Here is a 23,656-nt window from a genome sequence, read left to right on the forward strand (position 1 = left end):
TATCAATATTGACATGTCAAGGGATTGTCCTTTCGGGACTTCAATCCACATCATTTGCTACGCAACAGGCGTGCATCATATTGATCACTGCTATACCCATATTCTGTTCTTATGGGACTTTAATTTGTGCAGTGTATTATCAATGTATCCAACTTGCAATTTGTAAAATTTGCATTAATAATTCATGGATACATACAAGCCATTCTTTTGGAACAGACTTATCTCCCCATTTGGTTACCTTTCAAGATAATATATCAAATAAGTATATAAGCATAAAATAACACAAGTATTGCTTACATCCTTAGGTGGGAGAAACTTTTCTCAAGTATCATTCAAGCTCATATCGGCCCAGTAAATGTAGTGCTTGATGATCTAGTTATATCCTGCAAAGCAAAATCACAATTCTTTTCTCTGTCAATAACTCTCAGAGTTAGGATCACTTCATGGATTCTTTCTTCAGATGTTCATTCTAAAGAAATAAAATCTCTTATGAACAGAGAGTTGCAAAAGAGAAAAAATGCAAAAAAAATTGTGATGTTGATGCAAGATAAGGTAAGCAATCAGGGAAGGAAGCTGGTGGGAGCAGAAAACAAGCTCTCAATTCTCCTAGTCTAGAAGGACCTCAGGAGATTAGAGCACAAGGCCGCCTTCACAATCCCCTGATCTTGCAGAAACATGATCAGGGATAGTCTTGCTTCCTGAATGGATGATCAGAGATAGTCTTGCTTCTCAGGCATATTAAGTGCTTAATGATAAGAAAAACAAGTAGATATAACATCATTTTGTATGGGAAAACTGGATGTCTTCTGCAAAGAAAATTTCGTTAGTAACACATTTATACACAAATACAATGAATAGGTAGAACCGGTGATTTTCAAATTAACCATGGAAAATTGCGAGATTCTCGGGATACTTTTGAAAAAGTAGCTCCGTGAAATCCGTAAAGCAAGATCGGCTTTGAAAATAATACTTGAAAAACGCCGAAAGTGCCGACAGGCATTATCAGAGGCCACGTGAAGTTTTGGACTCTTGCGAAAGAAAAAGATAATGTGGGGATTCGAGAAGATATTGGAATCCTGAAAAGTTGCCACATTTTCGTCTATAGATATTGCCTTTGCAAAACTTGATTGAGCAACTGCGTTTCAACTCAACTTTGTTTCAACTCAACTTCCTTCATTTTCTGAAACTTTAGTTTTGTAAGACTTTCTTTGAAACCTTCTTAAAATGGCTTCCTCTTCTTCCTGCCCAAATAATTTCAATTTAAATGATGCTCCCACAACAACCAGTGACGCCAAAGTTTGGCGTCCATCCTTTGTATCCCAAAATCGTCATCTCACAGTTAATGATTCTGTGATGATGAATGATGCTACTGCTGTCACAGTAGCTAGGAATTTCATTATTCCAATGGATGAAATGTTGTTGACAGGGAGGTCTGAGGAAGAGGCTATTGAGGACTCAATGGCTTTTAGCATTCAGAGTGCTGCTTCTGTTTCTAACATGGCTGATCGTTTGCGTGCTAGAGCAAACGAGGTTCAGAAGCTGACAACTGAAAATTATTCTCTTCAAAGAATGCTTCATGAGTCTCAAAAGGAGGTTGAGAAACTCAAAGGAGAGAATAATTCCTTGTTGAAACTGGTGAGTTCGTACTCTGTTGATACACAGAGAAAGCTAGACATGCTGCAGGTCTCAAATGAAAAAATTTTGGGAGACCATGAGAGGCTCATGGCTAGGCTTAAGAAGCGCCGTCCTCTTCCTTCAGAGGCTTCCAGAACATAATGTAATTTTATAGATTTTACAGGGCCTGCACTTTCATTGCAGGTGTAAAAATCTATCTGTTGTATGTTCCTTTCCTTTTATAATAATAATTGCGCACATTCTTAAACTTGCATATGTGGTTTGTACGTCTTTTCAAAATGACGGTCTGGAACCTTGTGCCTTATAGGTTCAAATAACCACATCAAATCTCTCATATTTCTATGCATGTGAGCCCAGAACTTTTGGTCTGGGTTAAACCCAAACTCATAATTTATTAGCCATTTTCAAATGGACATGAAATATGAATTGAATAAAAGCTACGATAATATCTCAATATAGTAGTGAAGAACATTAACTACTATATACCCACAACTTCAAGTTTTAGGATCTCTCATATATTTGGATCCATGGGCTTCCGGCCCAGATGTAACAAAATATGTGGGGAGCCTCAATTCATCATTTGATTTTTATACTGATATTATCCATTTCACGGTGTATTCTTAACAACCGGATTCACAAAATATATTTCTTCCTTGAGGTGTCGATTATAACAAAATCGAACTTTATTAAATTCATCATTCTCTTATGCCAAGAAAATTTGTGGTGTACCACAATTTGCAATAATACCTCAAAGGTTGTCCATTTAACTCTTGGAACTTTAGGTTCTCCACACTTGTTAGATTTTGAACTTCAGGCCAAAATCACATATTCTCATTGTATGGACATTTTTACAATTTTCTATACATATTTCGGGACTTCAAGCCCTTACATAATTGTCCATATTTTGAGGAACTTCTGGCATCTCATTTAATTGTTTATCCATGAGTTTAAGGAACTGCAGGTTCCATTTTGTATATAGTGACGGTTTCCCCAAAATGGTTAATATTTATGCATACGTCACTATTCATGTGAATAGTACTATTCATCAATCATGAATACATATCTATTCATATGTGCAGTACATTTGCCAGTACAGTTATTATTCATGTGTACGGCACTTTTAACCAATACGGTACTGTTACATCATTAAGGAAACCCAGGTCCTTATTCACATGTCAGGGATCAAGGACCCTTAAGTCCGATCACATGTTTACAAATATAGTACCGGAGAGACTGCCAGCTCTCATATCAATATCATCATCAAGGATCTTCAAGTCCTGATGTAAATGTATGATGAGGATCAAGGAACTTCTGGTCCTGATCTGTATTCTGTAAAAACTCATCATACAACACAATTAATCCATAAAATAAATTTACCGTTTAAATAAATTACTTGTATGGACGTTAATCCCGCACCATACTTTAAATGTGCGGTAAAGTAAACGTGCTTGTATGGGCACTAATTCTGCTCCATACATTTAAATAACAGTAAAGGCGTGGACGATAAACCCGCACCACCCTTTAAAGTAGGTTAATTTGCTGTAAAGTAAATTCACAAATTAAATTGCTGTATGGATGTTAATGCCGCACCATACTTTAAATGACAGTAAAGGCGTGGACGATAATCCCGCACCACCCTTTAAAGTAAATTTACGATAAAGTAAATGTCAGTAAATGTCAGTAGTAAATTTACGATAAAGTAAATGTCAGTAAATGTCAGTAGTAAATTTACGATAAAGTAAATGTTAGTAAATGTCAGTAAAGGCATGGACAATAAACCCGCACCACCCTTTAAAGTAAATTTAAGATAAAGTAAATGTGCTTGTATGGGTAAGAAACCTACACCATACAGTAAATAAAATAATTGCGGAATGAATAAAGTAAAGACAATTATTTGTGGGTTCATATTAACACCACAATCCAATAGTATGATATTATTATACTGATATATCAAATTATTTTATATTCTTTCCACTTGCAATCTACACTGATCAGGAGTATTAAATAATATAATTAATTAAAGGAGATAGAGTGAGGCAGAATACTTATCCCTTTATTTCGGTGGGTGTTCACATGTCTGGCAATAATTCTTTGTTTCTCGATCAACTTGCTTTTCAACGACAACCCAACTTCGTCTTCTTTCTTGCTTTTCAACGTTTTTTTTTTTTTTTGTTTTGGATTGGTGCTGGGTTGAAGGTTAGCTGGGAGATAATTTTTCATGATTGCTCTGCTGAAACCTCCCATGGCCTGCTTGTTAACGCCTGCGACACTCCAAATCCTCATCTTCATCACTGTGGTTGATCAGCCTGCTCGAGAAAGCTGCAGGCTTCTCCTCTTCCGTCTTGGCCTCGGCTGCGTTGCTGACTAGCCTGGCTTCTTCAAGGCTCAAATTGAGAAGCTGTCAGCTAGAATATCATATCATATCAGTGCTGCACACCACATGCGTTGCTGACTAGCCTGCCTTCTTTGAAACCCACCACTGTGACTGGGACAACTTTGCCGTTGGGTTCGAAGAAGCTCATCATGCCGAGCTTCGTGGCCATAACTCCTATGCCTGCCTCCACGCTCATGGTCATGCCCACTGGTTTGTTGGCGGCTACTGAGAGATGTTGGTTTGGTGGACTTTGGCAGAGAGACTATCACATGCTCTCTGTGAAAGAAACAGAGCTTATGTTTTTCTTTGTGTTTTCTTTGGCTGGGTTTCATCATAGAATTCAGCTGGAATTGTTGAAAGCGAATTCGTGCTGATAACGTGTTGTAAAACTATAGAGAAATTGGAGAGAAAAATGGAGGAAGCAGAATAAAGGAAGCAGAGGAAAACCAATCTCATTATTGGAGGTTTTTCAGTTCTTCTCAATTACAGAGGGATATGTTCTATTTGTAGGCGGAGCCTTCCAACATGTGGGCTCCACCTTCTTATAATTTACAACAATTCTGAATATTTTCATTTTCATTTTCATTTTTGCGGTTGAGAAAGACTCGAGAGAGTCGTTGCAACTTGGAACTCAATTTCTGTGGCACAATGAATCCCTGAACGAGAGGGAGGCAGGCTAAATGAAATGATAACGCATGGGCTTTGCTCAGCCACAGGACAATGCTGATCCATTCCATCTGTCTTAGCTGCTTCATTTATATTTGGCACTCTCACCCACTCTATCTTCAACCCGTTTTTGAGGGATGTGGAAGAATAAAATCCAAGGGCTCCTTTGGTGAGCTAGATTATATGGTTGGATAGAATTAATAATCGTAGTCAAGTGTTTGGTGGTCTAAAAATAACTTGGAATGGATTATGTCTACTGGAGCCTAAATGTAGTAGAATTATGAATCCCACCAAAATTGGATTGGATTATGTCTAATCATGCTAGACTATATAATACTGTTGAGACCCAAAAAATTCATGATTGGGCCCAAATAAATTACCAGCCCGAAACGCCATTTTATTAAGAAAGGGCATGAAAAAGAGGTACTCGAAAAACTTGCCACATGCGAATTGGAATTCATGCGCCATGCTAATTCACCATGCTAGCTCTACAAGCTCATGCCAAAATTAAACATCAAGGATGATAAAAAAAAATTAAAGCACGCCAAGCGACATGCCATGCCAAGCATGAAATCGTTGTTTCACACCCAAACACACTACAAGCCTAAGTGGGCCCAAGCCACTCAAAATGCCCAGGGCTTGCTTGAGTGGGTTGTGGTATGGATGGTAATAGGTCGTCATGAGGCCCATTGATGGGACGAGAAATGGAGGTTCCGGGTTGCTTGGGAGCCTCGGGACCCAAGCCCATTTCTTAGGCCCAAATATATGGGTGAGCAAAAAGGGGAAAATAACTCAACCAAAATTAGCCTAGTCAAAGGATAGCCCAACCAAAAGCCCAATGTTTAAATAGCCCATTTATTTAATGAAGTACCTTAGCCCATACAAAATTTCACAATAAGCCACAAAAGCCCAGCCCTTTGCTAGAAAAATAGAAACCACGTAGAAGAGGTTTGTAGGATCACTAAACAGGCTGCTGGAAAATGCCAGCACATAGGAATGGATCAAGTTCCAAAACAAAACACCAGAGAGACCAAGGGATATTAGCATATAAGTTGTCAGGAAGGGGAGTACCCTTTCAAACCAGCATATACACCCAGTTGTTTTCCTTTATTAGTGCTGCCCCAGGAAAGAGAAGGAAAAAGGTAGCCAAGAGTGGAGCTTCCTACTGAAGCAGCCGCGGGAAAGGGGGTCTTGAGCTCCAAAACTCCTGATTTTGTGCAAATAGATAAGGGGAAATCTCACCCAGATAGGAAAGTCAAGAGAGGAGAGGAAAAAGGGATGGAAAGGCTTGCCAAGATTGGGAAGAAACCATCAGGGTTTCTTGGGAAAGGATAGTTTCCCGCAGCTATAAAAGGAGGTCCCCTCCACCTAGCAAAAACCAACCCAGGCTGAGAGAGCAAGCTTCCTCTCTTACTAGCAAAATCCAGTAACCTTATTCACCCTTCTTCTTCATTCTGCTTTGCTTGACAGATTATTTTCAGAATCTGTCAAGCTGCCGGAAGAAGCGATGTTCATCTTTTACCTCCTTTCAGCCAAGATCACCCTGCAAATCTGGTTTCTCTCATTTTAAACACTCACATTTCTCCTTAAGAAGCCTTATTTTCCTCTTTGGTGCTCAACTCATGCTGACCCTGCTCCCATGCCACAAGCTCTTCATGCTAAGCCAAAATCTTATCTGAAAGCAAGCACAAAACACCTGTAAGCAGCCCTCATTTTCATTGGTGAAGGTAACCAGAACACTTCCTAAGGTTTTGCTGCCCTTCCGAAGTGCTTTTGGGGCTTAATTTTCGAACTCCAGTACAGGGGGCAATTTCAGTGATTTCCCTTTTCTGGCAGCCCAGCCCATTTATAGCTGCCGGGAGAAAAAAGACCCCCACAAATACATTATTGGATTAGTATTATCCTTTCCGATCAAATGTAATACAATCTAATTCCAATCGTTAAACATGACCCCAAATGTCCAAACATGAGTGTAAATTGCAATATAGCCCGCGGTGAGTTCGGAATTTGGAAGAATATTACTCTTCATTTTATTTCATCAGAAAGAAAAACAAAATTGAATTAAGTGAGTCAGTTGTGAAGAAGGCTATAGTAAATGAGTTAAGGATTTCTAGACGAAGTGTTCGATTTACTCCATGTAACAAAAAGAAAAGGCAAATGTAGGTTTAGCCAGTTGATCAAGACAAAACAAAAAAAATTAAATATCGAACCAAAAAAAAGAAAATTTGGTTTACTGGAGTAGCCCAATCGATGTGTCTAGTATAAACTTTAGCCCAGGCTTAATTATACTGGCCCAATATGCTCATCTATTATTCCAGGCCCTGTTATCATAAGAGGCTTCCGCGAAAAAATAAATTAGAAATCTGCAATCCAGTTTACAACCCTACCACAGAACCCCATTATGTTGTTACATAATCCTTTTAACCACACCAATATATATTATGAATTGGATTATTATTTTTTTAATAATGTTGTAAATTACGAACTTGAAAGGTATGAATTTCTTAATGGGAATGGATTATCTGAATCCTGATTACTATGTAAGACTAAATCAAAGTTTACAATCAATGTCATCATCCTCAATCCTGGGTTTCATAACATGAAGGGGAAATTGACGTCAAATCACGACCAGTTCAAAATCCTGTCGACGTTCGATGGTTATTATTTCTTAATTAAACCATATTAAGTTGGTATTATTTTCCATTAGTCAACGGTAAATGCATACTTACATGTTTCCATGGCCAATAGAATGACTTGCCATAAGAACAGAAAATCAGATTTATGAGTAACCTTGAATATCTACAAGTCAAAAGATTTCTTAGGCAAACACTTGGGTTACTTAATTTGTACTTCAAAAAGAAAAGCAAGACAATGAGAAGTGAAATCTCTGGACCACAAATCGACCATGAAAGCAACTGGTAACTGCACATATGCAAAAAAAAAGTCCAATAATGTATGTACTACTAATTCTTTACATGTACACATGAATTGGTCTCTGATATTAATTTGATGTATAGAGAAGAATCTTGTATATTAGGTCATACAACTAATGTTATAAGAAGAAGGAAAAAAAACAGTGTCTAGTGGAAAATTGAAAAATATCTTGCATATGCATATTTCTTTTGTTAAATTATTAAAACAACGTTACGTTATCGAACTGTGAAATGTAGACAATTTGACAATTTATTAAATTGATTCCTATTCGAATGTACAAGTTAAATTCACAATACGACAATACAAGTATTTGTCTTCGCATTATAATTTGATACGCGAGCATTACCACCCGATTACGGTGCAATGCAATGCATGATACTTAAAAACTCAACGAACAAAATTAAATGGTTGATACATCCTTTTCCAAAACGTAGCTCGATTAGTCGAACCTTCCCCAGAAAATTCAAAACTGTAGGGTTAACCTAAAAAAGGGTTGAGTGTTTTTAGGTCATGTGTATGGGTAGGCCAGCTAATGAAGCAGAAGTACGGGCTTCAAATAATATGAATTAGCCTAGGTAGGAAAGGGAAGCCTTTTTAGGCACAGAAGTTACCAAATAGTGCAACATACAGTACTTTTACTGTGCACTCGCAGTCTCAGAATACATGCAAACTGCAAGATGAAATCATCTGCATGTGCATGTCAGATTCAAACTGATCATCATCACGTGCAACAACTCCTTAATTTCACTTTCAATTTTACAGGAAGTAACCATATATATATATATATATATATTCTGCATGTGTTGGTTTGTTTGAGTCTGGTTTCATAAGCGGATATTATGGCGAGTATGTACAAACATGTGACATCTATGCCATAAATATATATATGTTACTTTCTTTCTTTCTGTTCCTGCATAGTGCCTAAAATGAACTAGCTAGTAGCTTCTGTGTTCCATAATCATTGCCATCTCTGCCACGCAGCTATATACATACATATAAATATATATATATGTATATGTATTATTGAAGAATATAAGCATACATGTATCATGATCTGGGGTGTCCAAAGAGAAAGTAGCCTATCTAGCCTTAATCATTTCTGGCAGGACTATATATAGCACCAATTTTGGTTCCACGCCATACTAATATAGGTTGCCATTGTTCCATCACATCCACTGCGGCCTAGCAACCCTAATGTGAAACACATAATATAATTAAAGAGAAGACCTAAATCCATATATGCATATGTATATGGTTATACCATATTTGACCAGTCTATTAGAGAACGACACGTGGAACAAGGGGCTCATAAAGAGGATTCACTAAAATTGAAAATCTATTATGTCCCACAAAATACCATCGGCAGGTTGTGAGCCTTCGGCACTATGACTTGCCGATCATGGCTAAAGACCGCGCTTCATTTGAGATTTCTCACAAAACCACGTGGCGTCTCCTCAGGCGAAGCCACAGTCCCACATCAAAATCTCACTCGAGATGCACATCTCCCAAGATCTATAAATAATAAAAAAAACAACGTAACTGCGACGTTTGACTACTTAGCCACCACTATGTCCATATCACTTTTCACTTTATACTCGATACTAACTTAAGCATTGAAGAGCCTTCGGCCAATACCACACCAATGCCCAAGACCTCACTGCTTTTTCTTTATTTCGCAGCTATCCAACCTGTCGAAGAGCACATAGAGCCGAAGGCAATATCATCACTAAGTTGGGTCCAAAAGTATCTGACCATTTTTTAGCATCAACAAAATATATATTCTCTTTTTATGGGATTCCTCAAATAATTTTATTTGAGGAATACCCTTTAATGTTCACTATGAAATTTTTTAATAATTAAGTGGTACTTTAGAAAAGTACTTGAATTTTAATAATTTACAATTAAGTGGCCAAATGACATCGGATTCAAGTGATTTTTTGTAGAGATGATCTTTAAATGAATATCTACAAAATAGACTGTTTAGATTAGTGAAATACAATAATAAATTGTTTCTACCAAAGTGTCCCTCAAATAAAAACTCTCTCTCTATATATATCTCTTCAATAATATATACCAACCTTTATAATATATATATATATATATATACACACACACACACGCACAGAGTTTCCTTTGAGGGATCCCTCAAATAATTATTTGAGAGACACCCCTTGTAGGCCCCACTCCGAATTGTATTTCACTAATCCAAACTGTCTATTTTGTAGATACTCATTCAAAGATCATCTCTACAGAAAATCACTTGAATCCGATATCATTTGACCACTCAATTAAGTTATTGAAATTTTAACATTTTCTTGAAGCACCGTGTTTCTTGATTTTGTAAAACACAATTGGATGTTAAAACGGTTTCCGATTTGTCTAATTTTTTGTAAGGATGATCTATGAATGAAGACCTAAAAAATAGATGGTTTGGATCATTGGAAAAAAAATTGTAGGGTACCCTAAAAGGCGTCCCTCAAATAAAATTATTTGAAAAATTCCTCAATAGAATGAGACTATATATATATATAGCAACCCTAAAAGCTAGTCAAACTAGGTGGACAAACTTTATAGCCATTATTGTGATCTTTATTAGGCAATTTACCAATCAATGTAAGATCATCACTCCATGGTAAATAATTAAACGTGTGTACAGTGAGTTGATTTAAATTTGAAATGATGGTAGATTATTAGATTGTGGTTCTAAAATAAGTTATGCAATCATTCAGAATTTTATAATAAATTTGTAATTCAAATAGTTAAAAACGTTTACTTATGCAATCATTCAGAATTTTATAATAAATTCATGATAAATCCATCCTTGTTCAAAACTTTGGAATGGAATGAGTGATAAGCATTATTTCAATAAGAATTTTTTTGAAAAGGAGTGGAAGACTGGTAAGAAAAAAATGCAGCGCAAGACACATGTTGGGAAAAAGCTGACAGGATCCAGCTAAGCACAACAAGAGAGTGCGGTCGTGCAACCCAAGTTCGTAATTTTCACCCAAAAATCCTAATTAGTAATTAAGACGTCAATAAAGAGTGGCCTCGCACTCGTTGGATTGGCTCCTGCTCGGGGAATCAGCGGACGGCACGCACGTCGCCACGTGGCAGTTGAGATTGAGTCTTTGCTCTGCCATCCCTGGGCCGGCACTGGACTCGTGTGCTCTCTCTCTCTCTCTCTCTGTGATGACGCAAAACGCATCACCATGGTTGTCAGTTCATCACGTGCACATCCGACGGTTAATATTTTCCGATCAGAACGGAAGATCGAGCGGTACATACAGTGTACACATAATATCCAATTGAATATCTATAATATTTCCTCTGCGGCCGGCTATTAATTAATTTTCATTAGTTCTCCTAAGCATAGCATGAAAAATGAAGAGCTCTAACACAAATGATTGATTTCCTAAACCTTAGATAGATGTGCTGTAATCCATAGATAATACAAATACGATCATGATCATTCAGACACGAACGTTTGTATTTTACATTAATAGAAACTATGATTCTGTTTATTGGTGTTACCTTCGCGTATAGAAATACAAGAGTGTTTTCATACACAATAGTCCTTACTCAATTCTGTTGGGAAATTAGCCCCATTTAGAAGAAAAATGGTAAGCTGCCAGCTACCTAGCTCGTACAAATTGTATATAATATATATATAAATTGATGTAATTAGACAAGAATTACAAGGAAGGTTGTTTGTTGTAAAAAAAAAGCCTTTTATATATCCAATTGAAGTAAAAGAATAAAGTAAAAGTTGCAAATTAAAAAGGATGACTAACCAATTTAGGGTTGCGTTCTCATTAGCATGACATGCACGAACGATCGTGTAAAAAGTCAAAAAAGTGAAAGCTAAAACATCATGGCAGTTGCACCAATTGTAAAAGGTCACGTGCCATGTGACCTCCCCACTCAGCAATTCTCACCTAAACAACCCTTTTTGGCATTCACACATAACAGCTTCCATTAGCATTATTTTTGTGTCCAAAATTTCATACAAAAAGGATAATTATAAATTTTTAAACCTGGTTAAGGACCTTTCTTAATCTCACTTATGCTTAATTACAAAATCGACTGGTGAATGTTTTCATTTATTTTTATACATAATGCAAGAGATAAAATAAAAATAAAAATATCTATTGTGAAGACATAGTCAAATATGAATTTGGATTAATGTTTGGGATCGAAAGCTCCATTAGTGAGTAGTGACAATTCTTAAGACCGGCCATGCTGCTCTCTCTCTCTCTCTCTCTCTCTCTCTCTCTCTCTCTCTCTCTCTCTATGTAGCTATGAGATGAAAACATAGAGCCAAATGAGAAAAAAACATCCAAGTCGGTTTTGCAATTTAGCAAGAGTGAGATACCTCATGCATCCCTACGTACTAGTTTGCTCTTATATACATAATTACATAGGATGCGAAACAATATTAGGTTATTAGATTGTTAATCTACATCAATATTTAATAATAAAATATTCACGATTCATTGTGAAGAAAGTTCGTTTTTTCATACAAACGATAGTCTAAATTACAGTTGGAATGGAGTTTCTCACACACACACTACCCTGGTGCTACGAGGAGTTTATATATTATCTAAAAATTTTCCTTAATTTTTGTTCTTTTTCTATGGAACCAAATTGATACTCTTATATATAGCTACTTAAAACTCTCCCCCTACAATCTACATGCACACAACTATTTGCAGCTGCTTTGCTGGATCGTATCCAATGAAAGAGATGACCAAACCCCAAAACAATGGATGCTCAAAATCATTGTGCTTCCATATCAAGTTTCAGATCTTATAGGAATTCAGTAATGAAAAATTACAGACAAGATGGAGGATCAAACAGAAAAGTAACGATTTACAAAGTCTTATGTTTTTGGAACTTATTTTAGTAGTTTGTTTTGGTTTGAAACGCGGGATTAGGTACGGCTGTCGTACAATTGTGCAAGCCATGAACCCATGAGTCCATGACTTTGGCTTTATGTGTAATGATATTGTAGCTCCAAATTGTCATAATTACCCATATGAAACTTATTTTTGTGCATGACATGTGTGATTAATTTTTAAAGAGTACGTGATTAATGTGGTTAGTACTTTTTAAATGTCGATCACGATCATGTAACAGTTCTGATGAAGTCCTAAAAAAAAAAAAAATAATGTTAGGGATGACATTGATGTATAGTATCAAAAGATTAAGTTGTCGTTAAGTATCAAAAATAGTAATTTGATATAATTTCTGTTTTGGCCTAAAACTTTAAGCATTTTTTGAGGATCTTTCTTATTGAGATGGGTGATAATATATTAAACTCACACACACAACATGGATGTTAAGGCTCGAACCCAGAACCACTACACTAGTGGATCTTTTGCAAATCCTCAAGTACATTTGAATTTGCATGAAAGCTTCCCTCATAACTAAGCATTGAAATCCCATTTCATGAGGAAGGATTAATACAAGCTAGAACACAATAAATGACAACTTTAATTAAATGATTGAACCACTCATCTCTCAAGGTTCAATCAAGAAGAGGAAGAAGAGGAGAATCATGCATTGAAATTTTACAATTGGATGATCCTAATAATGAAGTTCCAAGTTGGATGGAAAATGGGGATGTTTTGGTAATTTCATGTATGATGAAAAACACCATACATGTTCACATATATCCTCCCATACCCCAAACTCACAAAACATTAACATATAATATAATAAATTCAACAGAATACATATATAAGTATATAAAATTCCCAATTTGGGAAATAGGGGACCATTGAGTTCCATTAATTACTCTATTGACTCTAGCAAATTGCCAGACAAGGATTCATCCAACCCCTCCTCCCAAAGACAGCCTTTTCCCCCTCTTTTGTTTTTTTTCTTAGTTTTTTCCCATTTGTCCTTCCAATTTAATTAATTAATAATTAACCACCCTTTATATTAATCTTTCCCCTATATAAGCATCACCTTCATTGTAAACAAATATATACACCAACTTCCTCAATTCCCATTTCCCAACCTCTCTCTCTCTCTCTCTCTCTAGCCATTAAGTTCTCATGGAGGAGACATTAACCAAGAAGCAAACTTGTTGCTCAAATTTACCAGCAGCCCTAGCCATCCACAGAGACTCACAAACAATATCAAAAGCCAAGCCCAAAATTCGAATCATTCACATATTTGCACCAGAGATCATCAAGACAGACGTGGCAAACTTCAGGGAGTTAGTGCAGAGACTCACAGGAAAACCATCTGAAAATGGCTGCAGCAAAAAGAAGAATAAGAGGCCAAGGAATTTAATTCCCAGCAGCAGAGAAGAACCCAAGAAAAATGCATCATCAATGGCTGACAAGCTGGAGCTGATGAGAACTGGGTACATGGGTTTGGATCAATCAAGAGAGAGAGTCAAGGAAGAAGGGATGATGTGGAATGCAGAGAACTCAGGTGGGTTCTTGGAGAGATTTGCAGATTTGGAAGGGTTTATTCAGGAATTTGGTGAATTTCCTCTGCTACCCAATTTGGATGCCTCAAATTCTCACCTGCATGGTTTTGAAGGAACCCAACTTGTCTAGAAATATTTAGCAATTCAGAAATTAAAGTTTGATGTGTGATTCTCACCAAAAGAAAGAAAAGAAGAAGAATGTATGATGAGTTTCAGAGTTCTCTAAAATATTTTGCTTAATTTCTTGGGATTTTTAGAGGGTTTAACTTAATTATAGTACTACTTGTTTATCCATGTCTTTTTAATTTTTAATTTCCAATTTTCTGATGTTTTTCTGATCTCTCTCTCTCCATTTGATGTAAATACAAGGGTTAAAGACATATACTTCTGAGTGCTTCTCTGTTTTCTGCAGAGATGTTGCAGTTGCATTCCATTTGGAAGTTGCAGAAACTTATAATATTTCTTAATTATTTCTTTGATTTTTTTTAAGATTTAGCTTTTAAATTGAGTTATATTTAAGAGGGTTTGTCTCGTTCCATTTGGATGTAGGACTTCCTTCTTGTCTTATGTATGTGTTGTTGTGGGGCCTCTGTTTCTCTCTCTAAATGAAGATTTCTTGTTGAGTAATGCTACTCGTACTCTATTTGTATATCACATTCTTATATCAACTTATACAGTAGATGAAGTTGATAGTTATATCAATTAAAAAATACCAATGAATCATTAAAAAAAAAATGTTTAATTTTAATTGATATGGATGTCCACTTTATCTCCTACATAAAATAGTATACGAATGTGATATACATATATGATAAGAGTTGTATTATTGTTTGGGAAACCAAATTATAAGGAACGTGCATAAATTATATAGTTTGATAAATTTATAGCTTTTCTTGCAAGAGTCTAATTGCAATTTAATTTTCCCCATTTATTACAGAAGTCGTCTCTCTCTTATCATGTTGGCATGGAAATTCCAGATACACTCCTCCAATTCCCAGAAGTTTTGTTAGTCCAATTCAGAAACTTCCATTGTTATTTGCCCACATGAAATTTAACACACAATTCTGCATAACCCACTTGTTTTTAGGGGAAAAAACCACCAACTGCTCCCAAGTTGGCTAATAATTAATTAATAAATAAAAGTTACTAAACCCATAAACCAATCTAAGAGTTATTGTATATTATATCCCATTCCCATCTACAAATGTACGGAAGATATATACATACATATAAATGTACGTCTATATGTACACATACATACATACCTACCAATTGTACCATGAGCAAATGAATAGATTTTTTTAGTGCAAGGGATAATCTAAATTATAGGGGAGGGAGATTTTTCACACACACAATTATGGTGCTGTGGGGATTCGAACATAAAACCTTATGTCTGAAGTCAAAGCCATTTTTCACTGTGCTAAACCCTGCCATTGGAGATGAGTAGATGTTCAATTCACACCAAGAGCTGTAAAATTATTTTCTTAATTTATAAGAAAATAAAATAGAAAAAGCCCAAGTTCGCATCAGGGGTTAATAATAATAGTTGACAAATAAACAGCGGCGGAAGTCAAAATTTTTGGTGAATTTCTTATTCACAAATTGTTATATTAAAATTTCTTATTTCTTGATGCCACAAGTTAAGTATTTAATTTAATGAAGCTAGATTGAGATGACAGGTGCAACACCATTAATCAAACCACAATTAGTGCCTCTATGATGCTCATATAGTGTCATCTGTTGTTGATCCAAAACGACCGTACACAAAGAGTCAATGCCTCTAGAACATTACACGTGTAAAATCTAAAGATTGAACTCGAGAGACTGTAATGAGAGGTTATAATGAAGGGATCCTTCATAGTCATCAGATTAATTACAAAACTATTATTGGACGAACATATTGAACCCCTCACCACAGCCCCTTCATTGGAGAAGCTTTGTGATTCAACATGTTTGTACAATTTCTTCTCCTACAATTTGAAGTGTCAACAACAATACATCAGCCCATTAATGCACGTGAGTCTCACAATGCATTAACGGTCCACAATCACCTACGCACATGACAACTGATGCTAGCATCATAATTATAATCTTCAAAATGAAACTACTAACAGTTTACTATACCCTCTTCATATCAGACATCTCCACGGTTCCCCAAGTTTTCAGTCAACTCAGCCCTAAAAGAAATCTCATCAAAGTGGGTGGCAAAGGCCAAAGGGAAACACAGCCAACTAACCAAGTAATCAAACCAAAGGAAAAGGAAAATTAAATATTGAAATGGCTTTCCAGATGATGTAAGGTCAAGCTTTAGAGGCGGCATGTCGTAAATCAAGCATGACAGCAGAGCACATCAATAGTCAAACAGCGTGGTGCATTTTAGTCAAACATGTTCACACTTCACACCAACCTTTAATTTACAAATATTTTCCCTGTTCTTATCCGGTGAATCTAAAAATCATCACAAGGGCAAACAAATTATATAATATGCTTTAAGACTTGGAGGAACAACCACACTCAATTTTGGTCCGTTGACTTGAATTTAACAGAAATAAAACATGTCACCTATTTTTATGGTGATTATTTGGAAAATTTTGGAAGACAATAAGAAAAAATTTAAAAAAAGCAACATCTCATTAAGAGAGAGGAAGAGAGAGAGAGAAACAGGTGTAAGTGTAACTATTATTTTAATTAATATCTAAAAATTTAGAAAAAAATAATAATTTGAGTTTCCATACATAGAAGAACCTTTAGCTCTCATACTCCATGACGGTTTCTTCCAGGGGAGATGAAGCTGTATCCAACCTTGTAAGTACTTCAGGAACTCCAGCTGCATCCCTTATTATCTGCATCAAACCCAGTAGCAGAATTTAAAATCTGATCGCAGCGCCCTATATGAAGCCACCACTCCGCAATATAATAAAAGATCAAAGCCAATCTAGTATTAAGATGCGTGAAAATGTTCATATGTATAGTCACCGGCCAACTCTTTTTCCTTTTTTCTTGTTTTGACAGTACCACAGGCCAACCATACACAGTTATAAGCAACTAACAACCCATAACCAACTTCATGCAAGTGTATGGAAGTGGTGGAGAAAGCATGGCTACGCCAGTTTGGGACGTATAAGCTATAAGATAATGGCTCATTCTCAAGATTCAAATGTCTAAGTTTGACTCTGGGAACAAGGTTTGTGGGGGAGATAGAGTGCATCTGTTAGTGTAGCCTTTGTTAAAAGTCAGAATAACAAAGTCAGAAAGTCTTGCATGCTAAGTAAGATTGATTAAGAGGAAATATTAGAGTCGGTTCATATAATAATACAACACAGAGACAAAGGTGAAATGACTTCTAATTGTCAGAGGTAAAACACTTATAAAGACTTCACCCTTAGAACACAATTGATTCCAAGGTTAGTGAGGTCAAGGGTAAAGGGAGCAAATGTAAACCTATTTCATCTGTTATTAAATCCAAGATAATCACAACATACAATAATAAGATCAGCAAAAGGCATTACCGTGGACTTTATTTATGAACTGTTGACTTTATTTATGAATATTATTCATGCACAAACATCGGACTAATGAAAAGGTCAAGGTGATCTATGGAAAATAATGGATTTCAAATACATCATATATCTTTTAGCAAAATATACATCATGCACCTTATGAGTTTAACCCTCTTTAAGAAAGTACTTTAGAAATTTAGAAAAGTTTCTACTACAAATGATGAAAACAAAACAGATGCCCCCAAGAAAAAATGAAACTTCATTCGTCCCTAAACTATTTGCCTACATGCAGGAGATTTTAACTCAATTTAGCTATATTTTTGTGATGACAATCTAAAACTCAAATTGTACAGCTGTTTTCAGCTCCACCAAGTTTCATATGGCAAGACTAAGCAGATTAATTACTTAGGTAGTCATCTAATTCTGCTAATCATTACGGGTCAGAGTTTTACAATGTAAAACATAACAAGTTAGAACTGAATTATGAAAAAAAAAAACTCAGTGGGATACTTACAAGAATCTCTGTATCTAGATACGAAATCATGAAGAGTCTCTCAAAAGCTCCAGCTGCAGACACAAGGTAAAGCATACAGGCAAGAATGAGATAAAGCAGTATTGGATGAGGGCGAAAAGTTAAATTGCTTTATTTTATCATATTGGATGGAATATTAGCAGGGAGAGGCATACACTGGTACAAACAACAGTGAAAAACAATAAAACTAGGCAAGCATAAAGCAGTAAACACTTGCCATGGGTTCATAATGAGATCTAAGTTAGCATAGAGCGAAAGTAATATAAGAAGGTAATATTGGCTGAGGTTCAGAAGACAAATTGCTTCTTTTATCATATTGGATGGAGCATAAGCAGGGTCGGTATATGCTACTACAAACAAACATCGAAAAATGAAAAAGCATCATCACATATGCACAAAATCCCATACCATCTAAGATGATCGCTCCCACTAATTTTTATGACTGAATTTAGTGATGAGAAAATTATATATTTATTGTATCTAACCATTTAATATTCTGGATTCTAGGCTGCCAACAAATAAAACATGCAAGAAAGAGCAAGGGTGGGAATTTGGAAACTCCATTCAAGACACATCTGAGTGGTAAAATTGTTAATTAAACAAAACATAAAATATCTGCAGCTTTTGAAGTCACAATGTTTCAACCTGAATTATAAGATCAACTCTCTGGTTATGGGTCCTAAGCCTCATCCTCGAGAGCGCTTTACGGCAACCAACCAACAAAAACGTTCAAACCAAGAGAGAGTAACATGGGACACCTAAAGGTTATATGAAAAATTATAATTATTTCAAGAATAAACTGTAGCTGGCTAAGTAGCAACACCTTAAGATACCTCACAATTGACACAATACCTCACTATATACTCAACCTAACAGCCGCAGAATCTTGTAAATGGAAAAACCTCCTTTGAGGTACCTAATCATAACACAAACCACTACCAAGGTCATCAATGACTGTGCCCTTTGAGGCTTGGGTATTTAATCATTTACCTTGCCTCACCTCCCAAAATAGACACAAAAGGAGGTTGGAAAAAAGAGAGCGTTCATCTTTCAAGAAAAGCAAATGTTATAGCTCTTTTAACCCCTATGTAAATTTAACTAATATGAAAATAAAAGGAAAACTTATCTTATTGTAAAAGGAATGATTAGCAAAGATACCATGTTCAGAATTTATAATTTATATATGCCTCAAAGAATGGTAACAACATTTTCAGAAAATTTATGGTGGGCATATGATGTTTAACCAAGTCTCAACTAGTACTCCCAGGTATACCATCGACACCTTTAGATTTACAGAAGGAAGAGCAGGAATATTTGATCAATCTACAAAGACAAAATGGCTGGTTGCTGCAATGTCAAAACAGCAAAAGTTGCCAAAGGTAGAGAGCTTATGAAAACAGTTAACACATGGTAAAATCATCAAGCAGGAGGTTAGGATTCATTCACAAAAAGGAATTTACAGACATCTTAGCATCTTCTAATCCCAAATAGTCAGTTCCACAAATTTCATAACTGTTCCCTTACATAGTACTTGGCCACAGCACAGCAGATATTCTTCTGACAATGGATTTATAGGAGTTGACTGGAGTGATTCATAGACTTAAAAATAATTCACAAACATCTTTCTATCCCAAATAGTAAGTTTTCCCAAATTTCATATACTGTCTCATTACGTGGTACCAGACCACAACAGAGGCAGATATTAAAAGGGTTGATTGCAGTACAAGATTCAACTCTGCAACTCAGATAAGAGAATAACTGGGTAAGAAAAAATCACACTTACTTAAAGGAACTTTCAGCCCACTGGAAAAGGCATCCCTAATAGGAAAAGGAAGTTGTTGCACTGTGCTCACTGCCTGACCAAATGCACCTTTTAGCTGTTCTGGTATTGTCTCTTCAATAACTGTTGGTGTCTCGAGAATTCCCTCAACATATTCCTCTTTCATTCGAACTGGTCCCTCCACAGATAACTTGATTGACAGAGTAAATTTGCTTTCTATCTGCAAAGAACCAGAATATGCTTTATAATGAATGCTCATAAAAAGTTACATCACCAAAATTCAAACAGAGCACACAAATAGGAGGTGGAAACCGAGAAATGATAGGTAACACCATGTCTAAATCACGATTATGCCTTGACTATTTGTTATCACAGAAAATACTATCAGACTAATAATTTACTTCTCTTTCTCTCTCCCTCGATAATCATACTAATTGCATTTATTTAGAGGGGCAGAATTGAACTAACACAAATAATTGCTAGGTTTTTTAAGAGTCCAAGAAAAATGACAAAAACAAGATGCAAAATAGTTCACACAGATTGACTGGCTGATCTTGTGATGTTGTACCTAAACAGAATGCACAAGCAAGCCACAGTTCTAATGCAAACATGACCCAACTTACCCTAACCAAGCACTAGTGCTTCAACAGAAATAATGACCCACCTAAGTTCAATATCCATAACATATTGTATTGGAGCTGCGGTTTCACATGGAGATGTGACAAATGCAGTATTTATTCTGAGTGCTTGATCATATATATGAAAGCATTCCATGGACTGAGGACTTCAAAAGACAAAATAAATACCGAGTTCAACAGTTTCAAGTTTGCTGTAATCTCTGCATTCCCATCCTTGATGACCACCTCCATTTTTGACAAACTAGCCAAAGTTGAAGGAAACCTCCTGCAGCAACAGAGAGATTGCATCAATACATTAAGCTACCTTTCAGTTCAAATTTCAAAACCAGTTTGTTTTTTTTTTCAACCAATCCAACAATTAAAAAGGTAAATGTATGCAGAACTCACTGAAATATAAATCTAGCAGCAAATAGACCTGGGCTTGCAGATCCAAACCACTCGAAATTCCATCGACCTTCCAAAAAAGGCGACCTGGGTAGCTGAACAAACAAGTGAACATCTCATCCAAACCAAAAGAAAAAATTGTGGGAATTCATTGTTTAGATATGTGCCTACGTTGTAGGACGTGGTGTTGGATTGACCCGCTCCAAACTAGTTATCCTCTCATTCACATCAATCCGCTCCATGTCTGTTGTCTTTCCAGTGACTAAAGCCTCAAAACCCCCAGCATCCTTAAACTGAAACAAAGGGTTTCAAAACAAGTCAAAGAATTTTAGGAAAAAAAAAAGTACCAAATAATTTGAATGGAGATCATGATGTCACGGTCCATATTAATTTGAATTTTAATACTTAAGCACTGTTGTAGTTCGCATGTATACTTTCCTAGCTCAGGAGAAAGCGAATTTTGTACTGAAAATGGCATATTCTCACATCACCACTTCCTAAATAGCTAATCAGTGCATAAAGCTATCAATTTCTCTTTTAATTGACATTAATCATATATATTAAGAGAATCGTATATGAAAAAGACGATAAAATTGCTGAGACTCACGGCAAGAAGCAGAGATTCTTTAGCTGAAAGCCTCTCCATTTCCTTAGCATACGCGGCAGGAGCTCCGGGAACGGCCTGCTGAACCATTGCTCGGCACAGGGATCGCCGGAGTCGAAGTCTCCGGTCTCCGGAGATTCTCCGTCCATACTGCGGCCACTTTCCGGCAGGGACCAGTGAAGTGGTGGTGGTGGTGGTTGAAGAGAAGGACGAGGACAATGAAGACGACGACGAACAACAGAAGTGAATCGAAGCAATCGCAGAGAGCTGGCTCTGAACGGACACCATTGAAGAGAGAGAGAGAGGGAGAGTTGAGAGAGCAGGGCTGGCTGGGTTTGAATCGTCTGATATAGTAAGGAGTGGACAAGACAGGTGGGCGGTTGAAGGGTGCGAGGGAAGTGGGAAGGCTCTGTGTGTGTGTCTGATAGAGGGGTGTTTTCGTCATTTTAAAAATAATACTAATATCTATGTATTATCTTGTTTGGTCTTTTTCAATTTTTGATTGAATTTGTTGGCGAATCGGAATCGGCGGCCGCTTGTCCTGCTGCTGAGTTTTTTTGCCAGCGGCGTGCGTTTTGACCGTTAGTTTGTTACCGTTCGTTTTTTTTTTCTTCCCTTCTTTTTGGTCATGTGGGTTGTGTGACACATAAAAATATTTAATAACGACAAAAAAAAAGAAAATTATTTACCTAGATGGATAAGAAGGCTGTAAGGATTTACCAAGTTAATTCGACACCATGCATGTTATTAATTTTTTACAGTGTATAAGATATGTATTTTGTGAGGATGTACAATGAAGAGTTATGTCTCACATTAAAAGTCAGCGATCACACATATTTTACGTCATTTAATATGTGTGTTATCTATGTGTTACGTAAGTTAATGAACTTTGCATGAGCTTATAAAAAATTAAACTATTTCCCTATTATCAAGTAATAATTTTAGAATGAAATCTCGAATACTTTCAAAATTCACATAATTTTTGTGTTGGATGTTAACACATGCCATATAAATCTTACTCATGCTTTCGACTGTTCCATTGAGTATATGACATTAGAGGGCAAACAAGCCATAAAAGAAAGAAATTTTAGACCCCATTTGTCATCATATACCAGAAAATTTGTACTTGTCTTGTCAAAATAAAAGCGGATACCCACTATCACTTCTTTGGCTTTATAGGCATATGTTTGATACGCCTCACTAAACTGGACTGTACAAAAATAATACTTAAAACCCGTGTTTGGTTTGAGAATAGGAAAAAAAGGGCTCGCTCGCCCTTCTAATATAGTGACGTAGAAAATTGGTTCGCAAAATAGCGCTCTCGCTGAATAGAACAAGCAAGTCCGACACAGCGCAAACCAGTTTCTTCTTCTTCTTCACCTGCGTCGTGATATCTTGGTGCAGCGTGTATCGACTCTGCCACACAATTCTGCCATTGACCTTCACGACGGATTTGATTGCAGGAGTTATAAGCAATTGAAATATTTCTCCATTCTGAGGGCATCATCCATGTGGGTCTTGTTTTTGATGATGCTTTCAGGCCACCTGAAATTACATAGCCTATGAATGTTGTGAACAGCATGGTCATCAACCAATTGAACGAATCAGTTTGTACTTGAAGTGGGCTTTGTGGTTTTTCAATCGTGGATATCCGCGACATCGCAGATTCCTGAACCCAAATGCACGAAAGGTTTGCTTGTTTCTTTGTCTTATTTTGTTGCCATTATTGCTGGGTCCGAGTCCATTGGTTTTGTTCATAAGATTAACTGGTTTCAGTCTTTGAAGAATTGGGTTTGGGGGCTTAATGCTTCTGGTGTTGTGCAAGAGTCCATAGCACAACATGCACTTTACCTGTTCGCTAAAATGTGGCACTCAGTTGGGTTATGCAATGGGGTGGTAATGCAATTCTTGATTTTGATTTGGGCTATCACATGGGCATTCAAGACAAAGGTAGTGATGAGTTTCTTAAAGTTGCTTCATTGGAGAACTAATGACATGCTTAGTCATTGGTTTGGCACCAAAACATGCCAAATTTTAGTCTTGTTTGCGGTTGTGTTGAGTAGTCTAGCTTATCTATTAGATAACTTGTCCCCTGTTTTGTAATAAATAGATGCAAGACCAAATTTCTGAATTTTTCATGTACCTCATGGTGTCAAATTTAATTTCA

The 23,656-nt window shown here is 36.4% G+C and overlaps 2 protein-coding genes and 1 long non-coding RNA gene across 4 annotated transcripts; 2 read left to right on the forward strand and 1 right to left on the reverse strand.

Annotated features, from left to right (window-relative positions):
* Nucleotides 1-13,625: 13,625 nt before the first annotated feature.
* Nucleotides 13,626-14,379, forward strand: LOC117634228 (VQ motif-containing protein 25-like). Its single transcript, XM_034368211.1, has one exon. The coding sequence runs from the start codon at nucleotides 13,669-13,671 to the stop codon at nucleotides 14,179-14,181; it is 513 nt and encodes a 170-aa protein (XP_034224102.1). The 5' UTR covers nucleotides 13,626-13,668; the 3' UTR covers nucleotides 14,182-14,379.
* A 1,573-nt stretch (nucleotides 14,380-15,952) lies between these two features.
* Nucleotides 15,953-21,912, reverse strand: LOC117634227 (probable plastid-lipid-associated protein 13, chloroplastic). Of its 2 annotated transcripts, XM_034368210.1 has the most exons (8): nucleotides 21,493-21,912; nucleotides 21,057-21,178; nucleotides 20,889-20,972; nucleotides 20,670-20,766; nucleotides 19,867-20,083; nucleotides 18,066-18,118; nucleotides 16,787-16,894; nucleotides 15,953-16,021 (listed from the first exon to the last, which is right to left on the reverse strand). In XM_034368210.1, the coding sequence occupies exons 1-7, from the start codon at nucleotides 21,775-21,777 to the stop codon at nucleotides 16,799-16,801; spliced, it is 954 nt and encodes a 317-aa protein (XP_034224101.1). In that variant the 5' UTR covers nucleotides 21,778-21,912; the 3' UTR covers nucleotides 15,953-16,021; nucleotides 16,787-16,798. The 2 variants fall into 2 exon arrangements, with proteins under 2 accessions (XP_034224101.1, XP_034224100.1); XM_034368209.1 differs by lacking the exon at nucleotides 15,953-16,021 and having other exon boundaries at nucleotides 16,715-16,894.
* Nucleotides 21,913-22,721: 809 nt separating this feature from the next.
* Nucleotides 22,722-23,656, forward strand: LOC117635014. Its single transcript, XR_004586846.1, has 2 exons — nucleotides 22,722-23,179; nucleotides 23,275-23,656. It is a non-coding gene; the product is annotated as an uncharacterized LOC117635014 (long non-coding RNA).

Source organism: Prunus dulcis, chromosome 7 (genome assembly GCF_902201215.1).
Source record: "Prunus dulcis chromosome 7, ALMONDv2, whole genome shotgun sequence".
In the NCBI taxonomy this organism is placed as follows: Eukaryota; Viridiplantae; Streptophyta; class Magnoliopsida; order Rosales; family Rosaceae; genus Prunus; species Prunus dulcis.